The 26,149-nt window shown below is 35.9% G+C and overlaps 1 protein-coding gene and 1 long non-coding RNA gene across 2 annotated transcripts; both read right to left on the bottom strand.

Annotated features, from left to right (window-relative positions):
• Positions 1-6,818: 6,818 nt before the first annotated feature.
• Positions 6,819-17,429, bottom strand: LOC132300211 (uncharacterized). Its single transcript, XR_009480352.1, has 3 exons — positions 16,747-17,429; positions 15,786-15,833; positions 6,819-8,747 (listed from the first exon to the last, which is right to left on the bottom strand). It is a non-coding gene; the product is annotated as an uncharacterized LOC132300211 (long non-coding RNA).
• A 2,308-nt stretch (positions 17,430-19,737) lies between these two features.
• On the bottom strand, positions 19,738-22,374 carry LOC132300140 (UPF0481 protein At3g47200-like). The gene is made up of 3 exons (XM_059797144.1): positions 22,226-22,374; positions 22,019-22,110; positions 19,738-21,121 (listed from the first exon to the last, which is right to left on the bottom strand). Exon 3 carries the CDS (start codon positions 21,095-21,097, stop codon positions 19,847-19,849), a length of 1,251 nt encoding a protein of 416 aa, XP_059653127.1. The 5' UTR covers positions 21,098-21,121; positions 22,019-22,110; positions 22,226-22,374; the 3' UTR covers positions 19,738-19,846.
• Between the last annotated feature and the right edge of the window lie 3,775 nt (positions 22,375-26,149).

Raw genomic sequence — 26,149 nt, 5'->3', positions numbered from 1 at the left:
AATATTGAATCATCTGGAGCAGACAAATCTACCTACAAATGCACTCATTGCAACCAAACTGGTCATACCAACAGTCGCTGTTCAAACTTGTGAGATTTACGGAATGGTGGGCTCATCGCCGTTAAAAGAAGAATTCAACAAAGACCTCCACTGCAGTAGTTGTTAAGACAACAGATACTGGTGGTAAGAATTTCAATATTTCTACACATGTTGCTAATAGTGCATGGATAATTGATTCTGGTGCCACAGATCATATGATATTTGATTCTAGATAGGTCTCACCTCTTAATTCATCCCCACACAAATTTGTTTCTACTGCCAATGGGAATTCGAACCCACTTATTGGGGAAGGATTTTTGACACTCACTGATAATCTGCATTTAGATTCTGTTTTAGTTGTTCCATCTTTAGATTCTAGTCTTTTGTCAGTTCCCAAATAACCACAGCTTTATCTTGTGTTGTCATTTTTTGGCCTAATTTTTGTGTGTTTAAGGACATCAAAACAAAGCAGACGATTGGTTGTGGTATTAGGCGAGGGAAACTATATTACTTGGACTTGATGTCCAAAAGTTCCGATAAGCTACTACAAGCATTGACAGTGGATGGTTCTGAGGGGGGGAGAAAAAAATCTGAAATTTGGCTATGGCATCGACGTCTGGGGCATGCTTCCTTTGGTTATTTAAAAAAATTATTTCCTAATTTGTTTGCAAAATTTGATGTTTCTAGTTTTCGCTGTGATGTTTGTGAACTAGCAAAGAGCCACCGTGTGTCGTATCTATTATGTTTGCATAAAAGTCCACTTCCTTTTAGGATTATACATTCTAATGTTTGGGGTCCGTCCAAAGTCACTATTTTAGGTGGATCCCGTTAGTTTGTTACTTTTATTGATGATTGTACCAAGATGACCTTGTTGTGCTTAATGAAGTCCAAAGGTGAAGTGAACTTATTGTTTCAGAAGTTTCATAAAATGGTTTCAACTCAATACAATGCACATGTTCATGTTCTCCGTAGTGACAATGGTGGAGAATATCAGAGTTTTGACCTTCAGCAATATTTAGAAGCACATGGAACTATTCATCAAACCAGTTGTTCCAATACACCCCAGCAGAACGGGGTTGCAGAGTGAAAAAATCGCCACTTGTTGGAGGTTGTTCGTGCTTCATTGATAGAAGCGCATATGCCATTATCGTATTGGGGAGAAACACTTACCTCTGCAGCACATCTAATCAATCGAGTACCTTCCAGCTCTATTAACTTCCGGATACCATTGCAGGCTCTTACTGACGCAGTTGTTGCCCCAACCGTCCCAAATCTACCTCATCATGTCTTTGGTTGTGTAGCATTTGTACACCTCCATAAGCATCAACGCAACAAGCTAACTCCTCGCGCATTGCGATGTGTTTTTCTCGGATATGCTACTCATCAAAAGGGGTATCTCCGTTATCACCCTCCAACTCAACGAATGTTTATCACAATGGATGTTGTTTTCCATGAAGACTCGATGTATTTTTCCTCTGCGTCTGAACTTCAGGGGGAGTACCAGAACGAATATTGACTCTAGATTATAATTATCACATTTTTAAGGACGGCGATTCTAGTGTTGATGACTCACAAGTTGGACCAACCAATCAGGAATCGGGCGAATTGGATTCAAGTGGTATAAGTTTGGATCAAAGTGGTGATGAACGCCCAAAAATGAAAAGTATGGCGCCAACCCCAACGGAAAGTATGGCTCCACGCCCACCATCGTCGTCCGAGTTCGAGTCCCTCGCAACTAACATATCAAACCAATCGCCCGCTGAAGATGTTCCTGAGTTAGTGTCTGAGCCACTCAAAAAACAATTACCACCGCGTCACACAAGAGGTATTCCTAAATCCACATATGAACCCGACCTTTCTAGTAAAGTTAAGTATCCCATGAGCAATTATGTGTCGAACCATCGTTTGTCAGAATCAAATTTGTCATTTGTAAATCAATTATCTATTGTATCTATTCCTAACAGTGTGCAGGAAGCCTTAGCTGACCATATGTGGAAAGCAGTTATGAACAAAGAGATGAAATCCTTGCAGATAAATAAAACTTGGGAACTCATTGATAACCCACCAGGAAAGAAACCAGTTGGATGTCGATAGATTTACACTATGAAGTATAAAGCCGATGGCACAGTTGAAGGCTTTAAAGCAAGATTGGTGGCGAAAGGTTACACCCAAACCTATGGAATTGATTACACAGAGACATTCGCACCAATAGCCTAAATCAACACAGTTCAGGTCTTGTTGTCTTTAGCTGCGAACTTGGATTGGCCATTGCAACAATTCGATGTGAAGAATGCCTTTCTGCATGGTGAATTATTTGAAGAAGTCTACGTGGATCTCCCACCAGGATGCATGATACCCGAAAAGTATAATCGGAAGGTCTGCAGGTTAAAGAAATCATTATATGGGTTAAAACAATCTCTAAGAGCATGGTTTGGAAGATTCACAAAGTCTATGATAGCTTTTGGCTACCGTCAGAGCAATTCCGACTACACAATATTTATGAAGAAACAACAGGGTAAGATCACTGCACTCATTGTATATGTAGATGACATGGTGGTTACAGGGAATGATCCTGAAGAAATGAAGGCTCTCAAGAAGTACTTGTCCAGAAAATTCGAAATGAAAGATCTAGGTTCTTTGAGATATTCTCTTGGGATTGAAATATCTCGATCTAATAAAGGAATCTTTATATCTCAAAGAAAATATGCCTTAGATCTATTACAAGAGACTGGCATGACAGCATGTCAACCAGCTGAGACACCAGTGGAAGAAGGACTGAAATTATGTGTTGAGTCCAATCAAGTACTTGCTAATAAAGGAAGATACCAAAGACTTGTAGGGAGATTGAAGTACTTAACACACACGAGACCGGATCTGGCTTATGCATTGAGCATTGTTAGTCAGTTTATGCATGATCCTGGAGAGCAATATATGAATGCAGTTATACGCATTTTGAGGTATTTGAAATCTGCTCCTGGAAAAGGAATTTTGTTCACTAAAAATGCTGGTTATCAAAACATAGATGCATATACTGATGCTGACTGGGCTGGAGCTATAGATGATCGGCGATTTACTTCTGGTTACTTTACTTTTGTAAGAGGTAATCTTGTTACATGGAGAAGCAAGAAACAAAATGTTATTGCTCGCTCAAGTGCCGAAGTTGAATTCAGAGGTATGACGTTTGCACTTTGTGAAACACTGTGGTTAAGACTACTCTTACGGGATTTAGGTTATTTACCTAAGCAACCTATTCGACTATATTGTGACAATAAAGCAGCGTGTGATATTGCCCATAAACCAGTTCAACATGATCGTACGAAGCATGTCGAAGTAGACAGATTCTTCATTAAGGAGAAGTTGGATGGGAAAATTGTGGAGTTGCCTAAGATTCGACCTGAGGATCAACTAGCCGACATTCTCACCAAAGCAGTCTCAAATCAAGTGTTTTTCAAAATTTTAGACAAGTTGGCCATGTGTGACATCTATGCACCAACTTGAGGGAGAGTGTTGAGATTTTATCTCTTATAGTACAGCTGTAGGATTGAAATATTTCCCCCCTGATTTAGGGCTGATTGGTAGGTAATTTGTTACCTATTTTAGTTATGTCATATTCTATAAATTGGATGTAACACCATGAGTAAAAAATATCGAATATAATTTCTGAATTTCAAGACTTGACCCTTTAGTAACTCACATAGAAAAATAAAAAATAAAAAACTCACATAGATTTTAATGCACCTACCCATATGAATGTTTATGCCATTGTTTTTATTTTTTAATTTTTTTGGGGGTAAGTCAATATATTAAAAAAAAAAATGATAATTACAGAGAGGCATAGCCCAGAAAACAAAAGCCCAAAGGCCAGAAGCCCAACAGACAAAGCCATTGCTTCACAAACATTTCCAAAAGAAAGGCAACAAAAGAGAACAAAGCAACGATGGCTAATAGCATCTCCAATGGCCTCTCAAATGGGCTCTCAAACTTAAAATATAGCAGGTGGATGAAAATAAGGCACTTCAATAGCCTCTTAAAAGACCTCTTATAATTTGAAATTCTCAAATATATTCTCAAATATAGCAGCTCTCAAATGACCTCTCAAACTTAAAATATAGCAAGTACATGAAAATAGGCACTTTAATGGGCTCTCTCAAAAAAGCTCTCATATTTTGAGATTGTCAAAAATTGCTAAAATGAAAATAAGGTATTTCAATGGGCTCTCAAAATATAAAATAGTTGTGTTAAAAAATAGCATTTTGGATGAAATGCATTATTGGAGCAAAATTACAAAAATATAGTATTTTGACACTGAACTCCTCTCAAAATATAGATTTGGCATGAAAATATAATATTTTGCATTGGAGATGCTCTAAGAAGATTGTAAAATTTATAATATAGAGGTCCAATTCACATGGTTATGGTCATGTCATTTGTGAAAATCTTCTTGTGGTTTTGTTAACCCTTATCACGTGTTGTTTACGTGCAAGATTTTGAAGGTTTAAATCTATTGATTGAGTTTTTTACGTTGACTAGTTTGAATCGGTTCAATTGGAGGTGCAAATTTAACTTTGACTATTGTCAAAGTTGAATCGGTTCATGGTTCAAGTATTGCGTCGACTTTTTCTATTACGAAATTTGAACCGGCTTGTTGAACCGGTTCAATTCCCTTCGAAGTTACGTTAAGTAATTTCCTTATTGGTTTTGGACTCTACAAAAGGCAAGTTCTTGTAGAACAAGTTGTGTTCGATTATTTGGGTCAATATATATATCAAACATAATCAAAATTTAAGGTATGACTTGATGATGAGAGGATTATCATATGTGTGTATGATTGATTAATTTGTGTCAATATAAGAGAGAGTAATTGAAAGATGTTAAGAGAAAACACTTTATTGTAATTCTCTATAGACGTAGCCATATTTTTTGGGTGAAACATGTCTATCTTATATTTTTATGTGTAATTATATTTTATTCTTCATGATTGTTTGTATTTATTCTTCGAACAACATTATTTTTTGTGTTTCCGCTGTAACAAATTTTAATTAAAAATTTAGCCTTAAACCTCAAATTATATTTAGCCAACACTAAAGAATGTATAGACCTCATTTTCAAAAATGAAATAACATCAATACCATACCGGAATTTTTTTTAAAGAAAAAAAAAAAAACCCTACTTGAGAAGGGATCTGTTCTGGTTTAAGTTGAGGTTGTGGCGAATATGTATAGACCACATTTTTTTTTTTTTTTTGGGAATTTTTTGCAAAATTATACATGATGGTTGTAGTACTCTATAGAATCATCATTATTCATTAATAAAATTATAAAATATTACATAGAATTCAAATTTTCAAAATTTGTGAATTTGAAGTTATTATTATTTTTTTATTTTCATCGCTTTAAAGTTTTGAGTTCATCATAAGCGCTAATAGCTAGAGCAATCAAGAGGGAGATGCGGTAGTGAACCAACGTGGCCACTATCTTCCTCTTTGAGTTGAAACAACTCTCTAAATATTACTAAATGTTTTCTAAGCTATTTACTATGAGTCTATTAGCATACACAACTCGAGCATTTTCGAAAGAGTAAAAGAGAAAATCAGGCATCACATGCAACATTACTTTATGTATGTTGGATCTTCGCAAACGGTAATTTGAGAGGTGTCTTTGCTCAAATTGTAAAGAATAAGGGGATAAATAGTACAATTTTTAAAATATGGGAGTGAAAGTGCTATGCGAAATATATTTTTAAGGGTGTTTTATGCACTTTACTCTTTTTAATTTTTTCAAACTCACACACAAAAAAGAATTGAAACCTTTCTTGAAGAATTGAAACCTTTCTTGATTAAAAGTCATGAATCAATTGTCAGAGGTGAATGCCAAAGGGGAATTGGGATTTCAAGATATTCAGTCTTTTAATCTACCTTAACTAGCTATTACAATTTTTATTAACTAGCTCTTGGGCTTGAAAGGAAGAGTTGTTTGGGAACAAGTGTTGTACGTGTTGGAAGGAGAGTTGGCTCATGGACTGTTGGGATTTATATGCCCTGGCATAGCAAATTCCTATTTGGATTAAAGTGACATATGTTCCTGACATATCTGAAATATTTATGATTTATATAATTGGTGAATTCAATGTATTATGTTTCAATTTATTAAGGAATTGATAGTGTCCATTTGATAATAAGAGATATTTATATATGTTTGTGATGACGATCAATACATGAATATAAATGGTAATCATAAATGGTTCATAGTCGGTAATTATGGATGGACTCGTAATTAATTAAGACTTGAACTGGATCCGCGTTAGGTATGCAATTGCTCCCTATCACCGTCATGGCATTTGACTCTTAAGAATGAGAAAAAGTATAGACTCTTTTATTAATTAATAATTACTTTGATTTGTTCGGCGGATTCTTCGGGATCCTTAGACCGACACTTGTGATTAATTAGGGCTCCGTTATTGAATTTCTTATTCCTTTTTATCTTCTTCTTTTGTTGGATGTCTAATTGTTCGGTGACACTTTTCCACCAATTTTTGCCAACTCCACTTTCATATCAGAATCTAAGAACAATATACATACTAAATACAAGAAGAGAAAAATATAAAAATGAAAAATAAAGACATTTCAGGTATTTTAGTTGTTAAATTGACATAATGTACTCATCTAAATTATTGAAAGGTTATTTGCACAAAAGGGATATTATCTCATTTTGTATATAGCAGGGTCTTTTTGCACTTTAAACTTTTAGATTTTCACTAATTTTTTGAAGAACAATGCTTACCTTAGGCTACATAAGAAAGAACTTCCTTCTTATGCTGATGTGGCCTAATAAAACATCAACAAGTGTTAAAGTTTTGAAAGGAAAAAAAAAATTATGACTATAGGGAATAGAAATTGATCCTTCCCTCTTTCTCTCTCACGCAGCTATATATATACAAATACACACACACATACACACACACACACACACACACATATATATATACATCCCTCCTTTATCTTCAAATGACCTTCAGCATCTGTCTATGGCCGCGACCTCCACTGTCCGTCCATGGCCGCCACTGACATTGCCACCGTTCTCTCCACAACAAAATATTTTTCCCTTACAACCACCTCCACCGTCCACAGCCACCGCCACACCCGTTCTCTCTCCAATCCACCTCCCTCTTTTTTTTCCCCTCTCTTTGCCCTCTAACTCCGGCGATAACAAGAACTTCAAAAAGGTGGGAAATCATTTAACACAGATTTGCTTTTGTTGACGAGATCCGTAGACCTCCAATCTATTGCAGAAGATGTGGCAACGATTGTTGAAACCTAGGGTTTTAAAACCCCATATACTTTCACCAAATCCACCATATGATCTGGAAAAAATAAAAATAAAATCCACTACACGTGTCTGTAATTCCTTTCTTTCTATCGTTTATCTTCTTTTACAACAAATCCACATCTTGAATTCAATCAATCTCAACAATCATTGTTAGTTACCAAACTCAAGACCAAGTCCTCGCCTGCAATTTCTAGGTTCGTTCTCGGCATATGATGCTCTCAATAGAGAGAGAGGATTTTGACTCCCAACATCACTGTCAATGGAGAGAGACCTATCTTGATCCAAATCTGATCAACCCCAATATAAAATTGATTAAAATTGGAACCCTTTTGATATTTATCATATTTTGATGTTATAACTTCACAATTTCCTCTAATCTCATTCAATTTCTTGTTGGCCAGGAAATACTACTAATGAGATGGAAAGAGAGAGAGAGAGGGGGTGGATTAGTTTTTATTCCCTGTATTCATCATTTTTTTTAAAAGAAGTTTAATACATGTTGATATTTTATTTGGCCACCTCATCATAAGAAGAAGGTTCCTTCTTATGTGGCCTATGGCAAGCATTATTCTTTTATTTCAATCTGTAATGTAATAAGAATGTAATAATGCTGCCGATGAGGTCGTGGAATCCTATTAAGAGCTCGGGCAAACTCTGAATAAGAGGGAAAAGTTGGGTCCATAAACCTTCTTCTTCGGACGAGACGAGGAAGAACTCTCAGATTCCACCTCTGCCTACTCACTGATGAGAGTCCTTTTTTATTCAATTAGGGCATCATTAAGGCGATGTTTATTTGATTCTAATATTCATTCTATGTAGAAGGCAGAAGGGTGGGCATAGTCAATTAGGGAGCCCACAGAAGAGCGCGCCAGAGTGTAAGTCTGATTTTTGAAATTGTTTTAAGAGGCCACATATTCCAATCAAGAAATAACCTCTAAAGTTTTGAATTCTTTCCGAATTCTTATCGGAAGAAAATTAAGTTGCCAAAAATATTTATAGGGGTATTTCGCAACTGGGTAATAGTAAAAGGGGTTTTTTTTTTTTTTAATTCGCACTTTTTTAATTTTTTTCTTTTTCTGCTTTTCTTTTCTTTTCTTTTCTTTTCTTTTTTTTTTTTTTTCTTAGAATGTTGTTCAAATTTTGAGCATGAAAAAAAAAGTGTAACAACTCGAACCCGAGGGTCCAAATTACTAATCGGGTCCTTATCCGAACCCGAGGTCAACTAAGGGCACTACCGTCCTTTCCTATGTCGATACACAATACGATTAATAATAATAATAATAATGATAATGATGGGATCATAGCCATAAAATATGTCAAAAACAGTCCACTAACCCGTCAAAACCTGTAGAGGAGCGTTGTCCGCCACTTCCCTTTCGTATCCTGAAAAATGTTAATAATAAAATGGGGTAAGCCAACCGCTCAGTAGGAAGTGTCTAAGAAACACTTTTTACGACCCCGTGAATCCATACAAGGAGTAGAATACAAGTAAATGGGATTATGCCTTGGGGAAAGTAAGTAAAGCAACGATGATATCAACAAATATACGCAAGTCGTGTAACCACCAAATATACAATGTATGCCAATGCAATGCCATGCCATGCAATCTCGCTCCCCCTTTCCGAAACAATACCATTTCAACTTCCAAACCATTAGTGCAATCCGACCCAAGGCACCTCCAAGGCGTCACGAATGGAGGGTTGACTAACTATCCACGACCACAAGGCACCTCCAAGGCGTCACATCTAGCCTAGTTAGCTCAACCATACTCCCTTCTAGACTACACTAACAACATGGACCACTAGGCGCCTCCTAGCCGTCCGGTTTTCGCAAACACCTTTAAAAATATTTTCTCAAAAATAATTTCATTTATTTTTAAAATAAACTTTTCCCTTTACTTTCCCAATGGTAATGCATGAATTATAAAATTCCTTCAATGCTATGATAATATAAAAATTTCGTACATATCATTCACATCAATTAGACATGTTTAAAACATGAATTTCCACACAATATCACATTCTCACATTTCTAATTCATGGCATTTTACATTCTTTCAATTTGCAAATCTAACAACTTAAATACATAAGGCTTAAATTAATATCATTTAAGCATGTATCATTTCAACAACGTGCCTATCACATAATCACATACTTTCTACAACAAAAAAAAAAAAAAAAAATCATGTATACAATATATAAATTACATCTCAAGAATTTAGCACAATATAAGCATGCTTGTACATTAATTAAAGGAGATTTACTCACAAAGCTCAAAGAAATGGGTAGTAGAACACCCCTACCTCAATTTTGTAGAAAACCCTCAAATGGATTCAAATTTTTGGAATTCTTAGAGTGGCTAAAAACTGAAATTGCTTACATCAATTTGAAGATCTCACCGAGCTCTTCGATGCCGCAAACGGCACCCAAAAACTCCAAGGAATGAAAGAGAAATTGAAGCTTGAATTTTGCACAAGAAAAAAAAAAAAAAAAAAAGAAAATAGAAAGGGGAAAGAGAGAACTAGATCGGGATAGAGAGAGATAAGGTGATAATGCCCTTTTGGCCAATAAAAGCAATTATGGTGGGTCCTACAATTTTCTTTTTCTTTTTCTTTTTTAACATTAATTCTACACCACACACACACACACATATATATGTATCATAAATATTACAATCTACCCTCCTTAAAAGATTTCGTCCTCGAAATCTACCCTCTTTAAAGAAGGAGGCCCACAACCACACACCTTTCCAAGAACACCTCACAAAACCCCAAAACCATGAACTCACCAACATTATTGCCTTTGACACCGGACGTCACCAAGCATCCCACACCACAATGCTCACCACCCGATGAGGGTACTCATTACTCACGACATCAGAACACGAGACCAATTAGGCCCTATACCTGACTCAAAACGGACATTGGTCCACTCTACACTACTACGCAAAACTCCGAAGCCTAAAAGAAGAATGGTCTCTAGACCACCAAACATGACAATATCCAATCTCAACTCCTCCCTAAAAAGACACACAAAACCCTCCAGACAAAGAACCCCGTCCATCTCATAATTAAGCTCAACTCTAATCTACACATCTCTATCAGACTGAATACTCACTACCTAACACTTAACTACACCATTACATACCCGTACAACAACTACCAACCACACCAAGCGGCAATCACTAAACTTATCATCCCCAAGATGACTAAATGATGAATCTCCCAATGACTACATAATCATGAATCACCAGAACAATAAAACAAATTATCCTGTACCCAGGTCACAAATCCTTAAAACAAAATCTTCAATAATTAATGATCGAATTGCAAGCCCTATACTAGACACTTGGTACTACCTAACACACTTGAAACTACCTAACACACTTCATCACCCAAAACAAATCATCCGAATCCACACTGTCACACCGACACAACGCGCAATACCGTGCTCTCACTATCCCTGACAAATTGAAACAATCATTAACCTTTGATCCGACATCGTGCTAAGAGGGACTGATTCAGGAGAAATGGTTGGCCAGGCCATTCTCATCATCGATCCGGTCTCAACACAGATGTCATTCCTGTCTTCAGGTCCAAACCTCATACACACTCTCACACAGTCCACAAGACAACTTTGAGATTCACTTACTATCAATCCATCGTTCTACGTAACCACGACGGCTAAACAGTTATATATTTACTCTAAAAATCCCAATCATGCTTTAATCATACAACCCTAATAAGCTAGTAATAACACAACACCAAACGTCACAATCATCAACCAGCATAAAAAAAACTCTCTAATGATCTCAATGCACTTATACCAGGTAAACGACTCCATACCATCATTCGGTTCAATTCTTACTTCTCAAAACACACAATACGACTGTCTCATGCCTGAAACCTCAAAATCAAAATCAATCATTCCCATTATTCCTCAATGGAATCCCACATTCACTTTCTTTGATCACGTAGTTCTAAGGCGACATCGACACTTGTCCTCAAGACATTGCTCGAATCAAATGCCTATAAAAACATCTGAATACATGACTCACATCACATCATATCATCTAACCATCCTCAAGCTTACAATTCACGACACACCCCTAGCCATCACCACTAGTACCATACACCATAAACACACATTCCTTATTCGGCAGCTCATGCCTCACACACTACTAGTCAAGACCACTCTCAGAACAAGCACCACTAAAACCAAAGAACCGACCTCCCTCTGTGGGAGTGAGTCGACTCTTACAACCAAATCTTTACGCGAAAACTCTAACAGCATAACAAACCACACATAAGTCCGTCCATCCGCGGACGCGCACAACTCCTAAATGGAGAACAAGAATTACGACAAACGAAATCTTTGTCAGGACTAGAACAAATGGAAAGGGTAACAAATCCTGCTCTCATAAGAGACTGACGACTTACACCTGAATGCAACCGACACCTTGTCACATGCTACACAACAACTGTCCAACCATGGACACCCAATCTCGCCTGAGATGAACTAAACTCCTTACACATAAAGAGAGGAACCAAATGGATACCCGTACAGAACTACCAACTCAATTCTAGGTGACCTCGACACTAATGGATCGTCACACACTATCAACACAGAAACCTCGCATACGATACCCCGCAACACCTATGCTAACCAAAACCAACCAGAAAAAAGCATTAATACCCACAACATATTAACACTAAGAACAATCAATATACGTTGGACACCACGTCCTATTCCATCAAGAACCCGTCATTCCCAAATGACAACCCATATGCCATAAAATGACACTTTACCACCCTTTCCATCACTACCTTCCCAAACGATACTGCCTCGATCACCGTGTACACTCGACTTGTGACCTCAGTCACAATAACCTACTGACTCGTCAAAAGAAAAAGGTGTCTATCTGGTAACATTTTCCTCACTGGCTCTAAAGACTAAGCTGCTCACCATCACCTCGACTGAAGCACCCCCATCACCTACCTGACAACATACAACAACAACTCATACTCTCCAATCCACCCTCTGATCATACCTCAAACCATTCTGCTTATCAATACTAAACATCTTGCCATAACGCCTCTACTACCATCATCCTCGAATGACAACTCAAACCTCTCACCTTACCAGATCACCAAGTCACCACCAAACAATTCTTCCTATAACACTATCATAACAAAAGAATAAGCATTATTCTCAATACCTCCTACAACAGCCACTACTTGCCACTAGAAAAGAATCTTTATATAGCAATACCATTCCGACAAATCCCAAAGGAAAAATGAGCGCAAAAACCAGAATGCTCAACATCAAAATGTCTCCTCAAACCATCTACAACACAATCAGTCACCAACACTTAATCGACTACTCCGACCATTCTTCTCAAGAAAATTTATGTGCCTAAGTAAGATAACTTCACTCCATTGGTTTAACATCATTACCTCTCCTCTTCACCATTCCTCAGAACAGTCTTGATCCTGAAAAAAGTCAAATGGGGCTACTAACTAAACCTACGGGATCACCCTCGTCTTAATCATTCTAATCATCAGTCTATCTCTTTGAATCCTTAAACAATAAGTACTACCTCCTCGTACCCCAAACACAACATAAAACTCAACTCCAGTCCACAGTTTACAACTTCCAAAACAAAGTTCATTTGGTAGCACAATACTTACCATCAATCACTTCATCCGCAAATGACCAAACATACCAATGACCCCATACTACCTGCCTTATCATGCAATCCCACACTACACAGCTAAAACTGACTATTATACCTCACATTGTGACTCTCTCGACAACCATGACAACCTATAACTCCGCTAATCCACCGAGCCATGCAATCGACCCACCGAGAATCGATTACCCGTAGCACACTCCCGCAATTTTTCAAAATGGAAAATCACCCCTCAACCAACCGTAACCAACACACTTTCTTAAATCGCGCCAAAACACCCGTAATACACATCTGCAATCCATAAACTACATTCGTGACTCAAACAACTTCTGTCACACCTACCACGACCGGTTCGAAAAGAACCTCCGCACCAAACTGTGACTCAAGTCACAAACACTAACTTCCTAAGGCATACCTTTCTCTTTCGAAACCCTCGCGATAAGAACCGGCACCCCAAATAACTCTAAAGCAACCGAGCCCCTCGCCTACTCAGCTCAAAACCCACACAACCATCCATGCTCAACTGCATACTCCTATACTTGTATGCATATATATATATATATAATAACTGTATCCCATACCATGACACAATCATATCTCATCATTTAAATTTATTTATTTATTTCTTTTAGACACCCCGTCTTCCATTTAAAAAAAAAAAATACTTGTATAACCATACCTAATAACCGTCACAATATCAAAGGAGACATGCTTGCACCTACTGTACTCATTACTTGCCACATTATCATTTAAAATAAAACTGCACACACCATGCCTACTACTTGTCGTTACCACCTAAATTACACTTGTCATCATATCATAATTAATAGGGTAAAGTGCAAAAAACCCCTTTCAACTATTAGCCATATGCAATTAACCCCCCTGAACTACAATTTGCCCCCTTGAACTATTGAATTTGGTGCAATTGACCCCCAATGTGACATCTCCGGCCAATTGGTGTAAACGGAAATAGTAAAAGATAATTTTACCCCTGTATAAAGCCACGTCGTTTCAAAAAAATTTAGCAACCACCAGCTAAAAAAATAAATTCTGAAAAAAAAAAAAAATCAGGCCATCGCCGTGAGTCAACCATGGCCGAACCAGCCCATCACCGTTCAGCCCACCATTCGAGCTCGTCCCCACTGCCGTCTCTTCATCCGCAAGCTCACAGCCGAAGTCACAACCAGTTCATCGCCGTTCAGCCGCAACCAACCCATCACCACGAGTCAACCATGGCCGAACCAGCCCATCGCCATTCAGCCCACCTTGCTCGTCGGTCCTCTCCACCATCCGAGCTTTATCCCCACAGCCATCGCTTCATCTGAGCGCCGCCGAGTCATCCACAGCCGAGCCACCGCTGATCCAGCCCGCCGATCCCACCGCTACATTTCGCCGCTGCCGCCACTTCACTGCCGGTCCATTCCTCGCCAGAGTCACCATCGCCGTCCGGCCCCCCACCGGACGAATCACTATTCCTCCCGATGGACCAAAGCATACAAATAGAGACAAACAGAATTATACAATCATCAGTTTGTGCATATATATGTATATAGAATTACAGAAACGATATAGAGAGAGAAAAAGGAGAGGAGAGAGAGAGTGCGAATAAATTGAGGAAAATAAACCCTTATCCTCTGAAGTGAATTCTGAGTTGTGATATTTGTGGTTATCGGAGTCCAAGCTTGTGCACCTCATGGCCAAGAGTCATTCGTCTACACAACCTGCCTTCATCGGCTCCGCGCCGACCAAGAGCTCATCACACAGCCGCCAGATCTATTCTCACAGCTCTTTTCTTGTCTCCTCCAGATCCGCCACGAGCTCGATCCACCATAGCCGGATCTGTTCTCACTGGCTTTTCACTGCCATCAACATCCTCAAGCTTGCCGCGCTGTAAATCCAAGTCCAAGACCCAGATCTATCTCGCCGGTCATTTCCATTCTCACAGCCGGATCTGTCTCGCCGGCCATCTTCATCCTCGAAGGTGTAGTTGGGGGGACGGACGGGACGGTGGAGATGGTATCGTCTGTTTTATTGACGATGAACAGTGTATATTTAGTATAAGGGCGTGTTTGGGTGTTTTAAGTGGTTTTGGGTGTAAAGGTAAAGGATTGTATGGTCATTTAAAGAAATTTGGTTTGTCACGTGACCCATCACGTGCGTCTTCACGGCCAAAGTCAACCGGCTTATCACCGGAGGGGGTTAATTGCACCAAATTGATTAGTTCAAGGGGGTTATATGTCAAATTAGTAGATCAGGGGGGTTAATTGCATATGGTCAATAGTTGAAGGGGGTTTTTTGCACTTTACCCTAATTAATATGCTTTTAATTATTTATACATTTCATCGTCATGACTATATAATACACATTTTAGCAATTAAACATGTAAGCATGTGAACACTTAGCAAAGAAGTATGTCTTTTAAAACCGTAAACACATAAGCAATTAAGCATGCTTCTTAGATAACAAACACTTTAACACATTAACAATGCAATCCACCTTCCACATAACCGTAGGTATTGCTCTGATACCATTTTGTAACAACTCGAACCCGAGGATGGTCCTTATCCGAACCCGAGGTCAATTAAGGGCACTACCGTCCTTTTCTATGTCAATACATAATACGATTAATAATAATAATAATAATAATAATAATAATAATAATAATAATAATGATGATGATGATGATGATGCGATCATAGCCATAAAATATGTCGAAAACAGTCCACTAACCTGTCAAAACCTATGGAGGAGCGTCGTCCGCCACTTCCCTTTCGTATTCTGAAAAATATTAATAATAAAATGGGGTGAGCCAACCACTCAGTAGGAAGTGTCTAAGACACACCTCTTACGACCCCGTGAATCCATACAAGGAATAGAATACAGGTAAATGGGATCATGCCTCGGGGTAAGCAAGTAAAGCAACGGTGATATCAACAAATACATACGCAAGTCGTCTAACCACCAAATGTACAATGTATGCCAATGCAATGCTATGCCATGCAATGTCGCTCCCCATTTCCAAAACAATACCGTTTCAACTTCCAAACCGTTAGCGCAATCCAACCCAAGGCACCTTCAAGGCGTCACGAATGGAGGGTTGACTAACTATCCACGACCACAAGGCACCTCCAAAGCATCGCATCTGGCCTAGTTAGCTCAACCATACTCCCTTCTCGACTACACTAACAACACGGACCACTAGGCGCCTCGTAGGCGTCCGGTTTTCGCAAACACCTTTAAAAATATTTTCTCAAAAATAATTTCATTTATTTTTAAAATAAACTTTTCCCTTTAATTTCCCAATGGTAATGCATATATTATGCAATTCCTTCAATGCTATGACAATATAAAAATTTCGTACATATCATCCACATCAATTAGACATGTTTAAAATATGAATTTCCACACAATAGCACATTCTCACATTTCTAATTCATCGCATTTTATATACTTTCAATTTGCAAATCCAACAACTTAAATACATAAGGCTTAAATTAACATCATTTAAGCATGTATCATTTCAACAACGCGGCTATCACATAAACACACACTTTCTACAACATAAAAAAAATCATGTATACAATATATATATTACATCTCAAGAATTTAGCACAATATAAGCATGCTTGTACATCAATTAAAAGAGATTTACTCACAAAGCTCAAAGAAATGGGTATTAGAACACCCCTACCTCAATTTTGTAGAAAACCCTCAAATGGGTTTAAATTTTCGGAATTCTTAGAGTGGCCAAAAGCTGAAATTGCTTACATCAACTTGAAGATCTCACCGAGCTCTTCGATTTGCCGCAAAAGGCACCCAAAAACTCCAAGGAATAAAAGAGAAATTGAAGCTTGAATTTTGCAAAAGAAAAAAAAGAAAAAGAAAAAAGAAAATAGAAAACAGAAAGGAGAAAGAGAGAACCAAATCGGGATAGAGAGAGATAAGGTGATAATGCCCTTTTGGCCAATAAAAGCAATTATGATGGGTCCCACCACTTTTTTTTTTCTTTTTATTTTTTAACATTAATTCTACACCACACACACACACACACACATATATCATAAATATTTCAAAAAGTGAAGTGAACGAGAGAAAAATTAGTTTTCTAATATTAATTCGGTTAAGATGAAAATTTATCTAAGAAAATTATAGGAAAATATCATGTTAAAGTTTAGATAGCTAAATTGTCCTTATTTTATAAAAATTGTAAAATAATAAATAAAAAAAATTAATTAGTAGTATGTACATAAAAAAAATGATGGAGTTTTCAGTTAATTTAGACTTTGTAAACTATATACTATTTATTTCATTCATAAATAATGGAAATCAACTAAAAATGAAAGTCAAGTTAAGTAAAAACCTATCAGTGATAAAGTTAAGCCTAGTAAAAAAAAAATACAATAAAGTTGTTGTGTAAAATAATGCAATGAAGTTATTGGATAAAATAGGAACACAAAATAAAAAGTTGATATAATTATGCATGTGACATACTTCTTAGGATTTATTTCAAAAATACCCTCCAATATGCCCTTTATTACCTCTCTCCCCATGTAAAGCATTTTGACTTTCTTTATCACTATCAAACCCATTTGCCCATCTCTCTCTCTCTCTCCCCATTGCCCATCATCTCTCTACTCTCTTCCCCTGGTCAATTTATATATAAACATACTATTACTACTTTTACTAATATTGATTCCTTTTTTTTTATTTTTTAACCCTAGCTAGTAATTTAGTGTAGTTCAGGAGCTCTGATTCGTTAAAGAGAATCAGTAACATGTAGAGGACAAAAAATACTACCTCTGTCCCAATTTAAATGTCGCGTATATGGAGCAGTAATTTTTAAGAGGACATGTGGGACATACATTGTCTACTGAAAAAATTACTAACTTGTTTTTTTAAGTTTGAAATATTTAAGTTTGAAATTCTAAACTCAAAGGACATATACGTGAAATATATTGTTTGAAAAAGAAAAGTGTACTATTATTTTGGGACATACAAAAAAGGAAAATATGACACTTATTTTGAGACAGAGAAAGTTGAAAAAGTTATTCCTAATAAGCAAGATAAAATAATAATAATAATAATAATAACCAAGAGAAAATTGGGAAACTAAAGAAATTTAGCATTCAAACTCGTGAACAGAAAATCATAAAAACATGAATGGCCAAAAATCTTGTGAAAAAAGCACCAAAATAAAAACTTAATAAATTGTAAGAAAACTCCAATTCTCGAAAGATCAAAATTCAGTCATGGACGATTTCAAGAGATTTTTTTTGGAAAATTTGCCCCTGCATTAGGACTATGGGTGCTCCAACAAACCAACTCCTTCGGCAATATATATATATATATATATATATATATATATAAACCAACACCATCTCATCAAGAAAAAAAAAAAAAGGCAAACCTATTTGCGGATTTTAACATTTAACTTGCAGTGAACAAAAAATTAAAATAAAATGAACTCAATAACCCAAAATCTAAATAATAAAAAAATAATAATTTTTTTTTAATCCAAACCAATCTCAGACACATGAAGGTTCAAACACACATAAGCATCAAACCTGATCGAGTAGTGAACGGTTCATGATTTGCCTAAGATGGTGTATCAGAAACTAAAAAGGCTATTTAATTAACTATTAAGATCCTTATTTGCCAGAATTGGATCACAATTTGGTAGAGAAATACATATTGTTCTTGATAAATTGCAAGTGGAAAACTTTCATTTTTCTGTATGATGTACGAAAGTTACTGGCCGGCGACTACTCAATTGTTCGAGCGCAATCCAGTGGTGGTTGGTTCCTGCATATGTATTGTTGGAAGCTTTTGTATTACACACACACAAGGGCATTTATGTTACGTAACATTCTTTATTTTTTTTATTTTGTATAATGAAAAGGGGGTAAGTTAGTAATTGTACATTAACAATAATCGGAAAGCAATCGGGTCTCTATCAGAGCAAAGTACTCACTTTCAGAACTACCATGTACTATGAGTAATTTGCTCACCTTTTTAGTTCAGAGCGTATTTTGCTTACTTGTTAAAAGTTTAGGAGAGTATTTTGCACTTTTCCTTAGCTTAAACTTAAAAATGTAAACCCATAAATGTAAGGGTAGGGTAAAGTGCATTTACCCATTGACTCTCACAATTTTGAAGTAAACCCCCTTTTATTATGTTTTTTTTTTTTCCCCCACAAAACCCCCTCAACTAACTAAGAGGGTTGTTTTTTGAATTTTTTTACCAAAAATACCCCCGCTAACCAAGATTTTTTTTTGGGGTGGGGGGTGGGGGGGGAAGGGGGGCTAATAGCATGTAGTTACACTATGAACTATGAATTTTAATTTTTTATTTTATTTTAATAATATTTTTCTTTTATTAAAAGTTTGTTGATGTATGTAAAGAAAGATATATGTTCAAATATTATTAATCAAGAAATAAAAAGAATAGAATCTTTTAGTTAAATTCATACAATTAGGCAAATTATAAAACCCCCTTTGGTTGGTGAGGGTATTTTTGGAAAAAATTCAAAAATAACCCCTTGAGTTGGTTGAGGGGTTTTTTGTATTTTTGGCAAACAAATAATAAAATGAGATTTACTTAGTATAAAAAGGGTGAAAGTCAAAAGAGATTAAATACACTTTATTCTAAATGTAAATAATAAGTAGAAAAACAACCACCACCACCTTGAGTGAAACTAATTTTAATTAAAAAAATTCCAAGCAACTATTGAACGATTACTCAAATTTTATTTAACCATATTTCTTTCTAAAGGACTAACATGCCAGAAGACTCTAGGATTTATTTACCAGATCCATAATTTGTATGGCTGCGAGTACAATTGTCACTACAGAAAATTTAACATTTAGGAACGTCAATGGATCTCTCAACCTGTATTTCAGCTCAGCATACTTCTTTTTAAGAAATCCGGGACGATAATCATTCACTTTCTCCAAAACATGGGAATAGCAGAACTTTCTACGATTAATGGCCACGTTAGAGCACAGCTTGTTAAACATAGCAGAAACTGATGCATCATCAGCTAATCGATTTTCGATGATTCCATAGCTACGAAGTGCCTCAACATCCTTTGCAGAATCAATGAGACAATTCATGAAGGTTGCATAACCAGTCACATAATTCTGGCAAAAATTCTGATGGTATTGCTCGTATGCAATGAGATTTCTAAAGAGACACTCTGTTTCGTCATTAACTGTTATGGATGGAATTTTCATAATCTTCTTTCGGAACCTTATGTCGAATAAAGAAGTATTCACCGCTTTTCTGAACTTAATGCCAACCCTCTCGAGCTCTGTTGTACTTTTTATCAACTGCAATTTATCTTGATTTCCAACGTTTCTATTCGGTGCCATTTCAGCAAAGGAAGGACTCCAACGATGATGCATGAGGCCTAGCAGATGATCAAAATTATCAATTGAAACCCTAGTGGACGCTTGTATGCCCTTTGAGCATGGTAATTTTCTGCCCAAAAAGTTCAAAGCTATCTCAGCTATGTCCATATCGTTCATGTGATCATCCGAATGCTTGGTCATGTTGAACAGCTGAACAAGAATAAACAATGGGAGTTGATTTTCAAACAAAATCAGATCGCGTCCTAATATATTCTTGATCCGATCAATCTGGAAAATAGGATCATCTTCATCTACTAGTTCTTTCATCTTCGTCTTGCGCAAAAACTCAATGATAAAACAACCATCAACGAGCATCATTTCTACAAACTTATCTTTGTCTAGACTGATCGGTTCTGCATAACAACTACGCGCTTCTTCTTCCAATGCTCTCAACTTTGCAACATATTTGTCCACACTAGACTCGTTTCTTCGTTGAAGAAGTTGTTGTAGGTACTTTGATTTGTGTTCTTCCATTCTTTCCAAGATTTTTTTGCCATGGTGATAAGGACCAATGGCAACCATAGCTGGTTCGTAGGCCTTCTCATTTACTGTGCGTAGTAGATCATCAACTCTGAAGATATAGGGCTTAAAGGGTGTACGAGAGAGGACATGATTTGCTATTCTTTGGGCCATGTTTATATACAAGAAATAGTGTATCTGTTTCACAAAGAAATCACTAATCAATATTGGAAAGAATAATATAATTCTCATGTTCAAGTCCAAGTGTACAAAACTAAAGTCTTTTAAGTTACAAGCTACAAAGCTAAGTAGGGATTAAGGAAATTAATAATTAACTACTAATAGGTTGCTTTAAATATCTAATTTTTCCTTTCTTGTTTTTTCTCAAAATTAATATATATTACATTACTAGAATAATGATTTGGATGTTTAAAAAATATAACATCTCAATGGTTTAAGTTACAAGCTTTGACTGGACTTCTTGTGATGTTTCTTCTACTAAGGATGTTATTTTCATTGGAACTAACACTATTCACCTAGACTTGTAGGTAGCAGCCTTGAAGATCAAAGTATCTAACAGCCTTTTGTGTGTGTCATATTAAGATATAATTCAACTTAGTCAAATATTAAAATTTAGGAAAATGGTGTAGGCAATAGGATAACTCTGATTAAATTTTGTGAGGCTGACTAACACCATTATGATGTCATTAATATTCCAAATATCATAACAACATGAGCCCGTACTTGCATAAAATTCGTCAAAAATTTTCTAACTATTAGACTATCTATCATTACTTTAAATTTTATAAACAGATCAAGAAACGTTTACTGCCATTTTGGCATAATAAGCTATAGTTTTCCCATATTCATTGAATCATACAAATTTAGAACTGAATTATACTAGTCACTCTTAATAAGCAAGTCAACTAAAAAAATGCCAAACAAAACTGACAAATAAACATTCGCATTGATTTTATATGAAGACATCTTATCTTAATTACCTGGATTTTGTCCATCAGGTTTTTCAATTTAAAATAAAAAATAAAGAATTTCAAAAACGAAATAAGACCAGGACCATATTATCCTGTAGAATACCTGCAAGTACAAGAACTATAGAAGTGTGCACAAAGTGGCCTTGAATTTGTTCCAAACGCCACCAAAGTTGGGAAGTTAATTCTCAGATTGATCTGCAATATTCAATTTATGACAAAGGGTTAAGGGATTTTAATTAGTAAATCGAAAAGATAAATTAAGATATACAAGAACTGTAGAAATGTGTTAAAAGAATAATGAAGAACGAACTTGATGTGAAGATCACTGAAATTTTCTCTCCAGAGAAAAGCACTGAGACACCTAACATTTGTGTTTTCTTTATTGTTTTGTTCTTTTTAAATATTAAGGTCTACTTCAACAATACCTTGGGGAAAGAAAGTCGTCTTCAACACGTGATGTCTATGAGGTACTAGGTATAGAAAAATGAATCCAAATATAATATATATATATATATATATATGTCTGTGTGTGTGTGTGTGTGTATATTTAGCAGGAAGTTTGGTATTCAGAAATTTCAGATACATAGTACTAAGCTAGTGTGGGATTCACTTTCACATTAGCATTCCAGAGCTGTACTGGCCTTGAGAAATTTAAAATATTCCAGCTAACTTCTAATATATGGCTTGGGAGGGTCGGTAATTTATGATCTTTCTCTTTATTTCAACTTAAAATATTTTATTTTATTTTATTTTATTTTTTAATATTTGGTTGTATAACCTTTCAAAATTTGGTAAAAAAATTATATAGTAAAATATATTTGATTAATAAGCAAAACACTGGAGAAATGAATTACGGATTCTGTAACTTGTTTTGACAATGATTGTAATGCTACACGTGAATTTCTTTTGTCCTATCCCATTTGGAGAGCAACAACTAGAGAATTATGAGAAGGAAAAAACATTAATAAAAAAAAAAAAAATTGGTCTCCAAAATGGACAGAATAGCTTATAGTACCATATGCAATTTCTTCTCATTTTAGATTTAAAAAATGAGTGTATAAAATACATTTTAGATTAGACTTGTTTTTTCTGGTTAAACAAAGACTTTGTTTTCTTGGATGACATGAGTGTATAAAATACATTTTAGATCCGACTCATTTTTCTGATTAAACAATGACTTGTTTCCTTGAAGTCTTTCAAGTGCCTTCAAACTTTCAATGTGAAAGGAAGTTAATTACAATGTAAAGCCAACTGTGAAATTTTTTTCGTATATATCTTAACATAATTGAGACTTTTCAATTTTGTTTGGAAGTTTGGTCATAGTATAATACTATTTCATTAAGGTTGACTGGTGAAAGTATGGCCCTATTGTATTAACAATCCATTTGGAATATTTTGATTCTTTGATTTTTGTTTTATATGTTTGAAGAGAGTTTAAAAAGTAAATGCAATAAAAGCCACTAGCAATGGTTTATGATTTTACATAATTTTTTAAAATGGGCGTGTTGCGCGTTCACTTCCCTGCTTCGTGTACATTCTCACTTTTATAATCCTACATTATTTTATATGATATTAATTTTATCGCTTTGGTACCTCCTCTCTTCAAACTCCTTATTTAAATTATATGTTAATTTGGGGTGATTTTATATGTTTGTGCCGGACAAGAAAATTTTGATAAATTTTGGTAATTATTGTGATAAATTGTATAATTTCATGATAAGTCTGGTTCCAAGACTACCTAATCGTGTGTGTATATACACACACACATACATACACTAGCATTATGTAAAAGTTCATGTGCTCACTTCGCTATCATTTTTCTTAGCTGGCATCAAGCTTTTGTAAAAGGCGACCAAAATCCGGTTGACTCGGCAGGTGTACCTTAAAGACTTTTATTATAGCACATGCATACAAGATATACACACACACACATACATACAAGATATACACACACACACATACATACACTAGCATTATGTAAAAGTTCATGTGCTCACTTCGCTATCATTTTTCTTAGCTGGCATCAAGCTTTTGTAAAAGGCGACCAAAATCCGGTTGACTCGGCAGGTGTACCTTAAAGACTTATATTAAAGCACATGCATACAAGATTTCTTATGGGTAAGGATATTCTAGAAAAAAAGTTTGTGTAGACGCAAGAATAAAATACTTGGTATAAAAAATATTTGACGTTTTGGACAAGCATATAAATATTAAATGATGATATAAATAAATTATGATTACTTTCATGATAATTAGCAAAAATACACAGTTATCCATGATTTTAAAAAATTATACTACAAAATCATTTAATTTTTTAAAGTTGACTGACAGTCCGTTTACATAATTTAGCTTCATCATAAACTAAAATTTATAATATTCCTCTTTTACAGTGGTTACAAATGTAAAGACCTCAATCTGGAGAAGGGAGTTTGTTCTGGTCTAGGTTGGGGACCTGAGGTTATGCTGAAGGTGGTGACTGGACGGTTTGAGAATTGAGTACTGACTGGTAAATAGTGAGATTAATTAACTATTCTGTAATCACAAATGTTCATACTTGGTAGATTAAACTCTGCAATTGCCATAATCGGTGTCAAAACTATTCCGATCAAGTTATATTTTTAATGTTTAATTTCTAGAAGCAAAATAGTATTACCGAGAAGCATGCAACCACCCCTGATTCAAAGAGAATATTAATCAAGATATGAGTGTTAGGGGTGTAACTTTGGTTGGGTAACCCGAACCCAATTCGAGTCCAGTTTGATTTTTCACGAGTTTGGACAATCATTTTTACAATTAAAGTTAAGCTTGAGTTGAAAAATCTCAACCCGAATTTAATTAGGGTTAACATTCTCCCCCACCCAAATTCACACAACGCCCTCGTTGCGGTTATGATTTGACCACCCTGTCTGCCCGGGGTAAAAATCCGAATGCCTTTCAGGCGAAGTACTTAGCGTGACACCGGATTAAGAATTGGGTCTGGCTCTAATACTAATTATAACAGGTGGACAATTACCCATTTACCCAAAAGCTCAAACTATTAGCTAATATTACATACCCATCCATTTATACCTAATCATTTTTCCATTCGAATCCGTCGTGAAACAAATGACCCTTTTTACAGCTATTGTTCTTGATTTGATCCGTTCCAAAACCAACAAGAGATGATCGATACCAAGCAAAATTTGTCTCAAGATGAAGAAATGCTCATGTTTAGAAATTTTTTTTTTTTTGTGATAAAAATAAAATATATTAATACAAAAAGGACTATCAGGTGCTAAAGCCCGAAAATAGGAGTGGTAGAGGTAAAATGTGGCTTTAAAACTAGATATTAGCAAGATAAACCCATATAGAATGAATAAACCGATATTAGCAAGATATACCCATATAGAATGAAACAGCCTTTTAGCGCACTTATATCCAAATGGTTTTGCCATGGAGCAGATTAATTTGGTTAGAGCTAATTGTGCTCGTCCATCTAGAGACAGATCTATCTACTAATTTAATTTCTAATACTTTTTATTTCGTAAAAAAAATAATAAAAAAGTTATATGAAAAAGCTAACTTTTTTTTTTTTTGAAATGTAAAGATAAATTTCATTGAAGAAAAAGGATACAAGGCTAGCAATAGCTAACCAGATAGATGATGGGCCAAGCCCACAAGAACATACAAACATAGATAAAAGAAGAAGATAGCCCACGAATTAGGCCCATACTGGAGTGAGACCAAAGCAATGGTAGACCGTTAAGACTACCCCAAATTCCAGTACAAAAGAGAACAACTCAATCAATTTAACGTCACCGTGCCTGATCCGGAGGCTCTCGAGGGGGAAGCGGTGGATGGATTATGGTGATAGGGATGTCCCATTCTTCTGCAATCCTTGATGCATTTGGAGTATCTCTAATTGTGGAAGTGAGAAGTTTGCTCCTAATTGAATATAGGGTTTGGTGGAGCAGAGCATTGGTTGTGATGACTTTCTTTTGAAAGATTCTTCTATTTCGTTCAGTCCAAGTTTGGTAAACCAGTGTTGCCAAGCTCAACTTCGAAATAATGTGGCTATGGGAGTTCGAGATGCCTTTCTAGTGGTGAGCTGCCCAAGTGATAAGGCTAGACCATGATGATGGTTGAATATGGAACCCACATTGAGCTTGAAGAAATGTCCATAAAGGCTTGATGAATTGGCATTGGAAGAAGAGGTGATCATGTGAAAAAGCGAACTTACTAAGGTCATGTGGTG

This window comes from Cornus florida, unplaced genomic scaffold, assembly GCF_030987335.1.
Source record: "Cornus florida cultivar Cherokee Brave unplaced genomic scaffold, ASM3098733v1 CherokeeBrave_3.0.0_Hap2_Chr01, whole genome shotgun sequence".
In the NCBI taxonomy this organism is placed as follows: domain Eukaryota; kingdom Viridiplantae; phylum Streptophyta; class Magnoliopsida; order Cornales; family Cornaceae; genus Cornus; species Cornus florida.
This window is presented reverse-complemented; position numbering and strand designations above follow the sequence as displayed.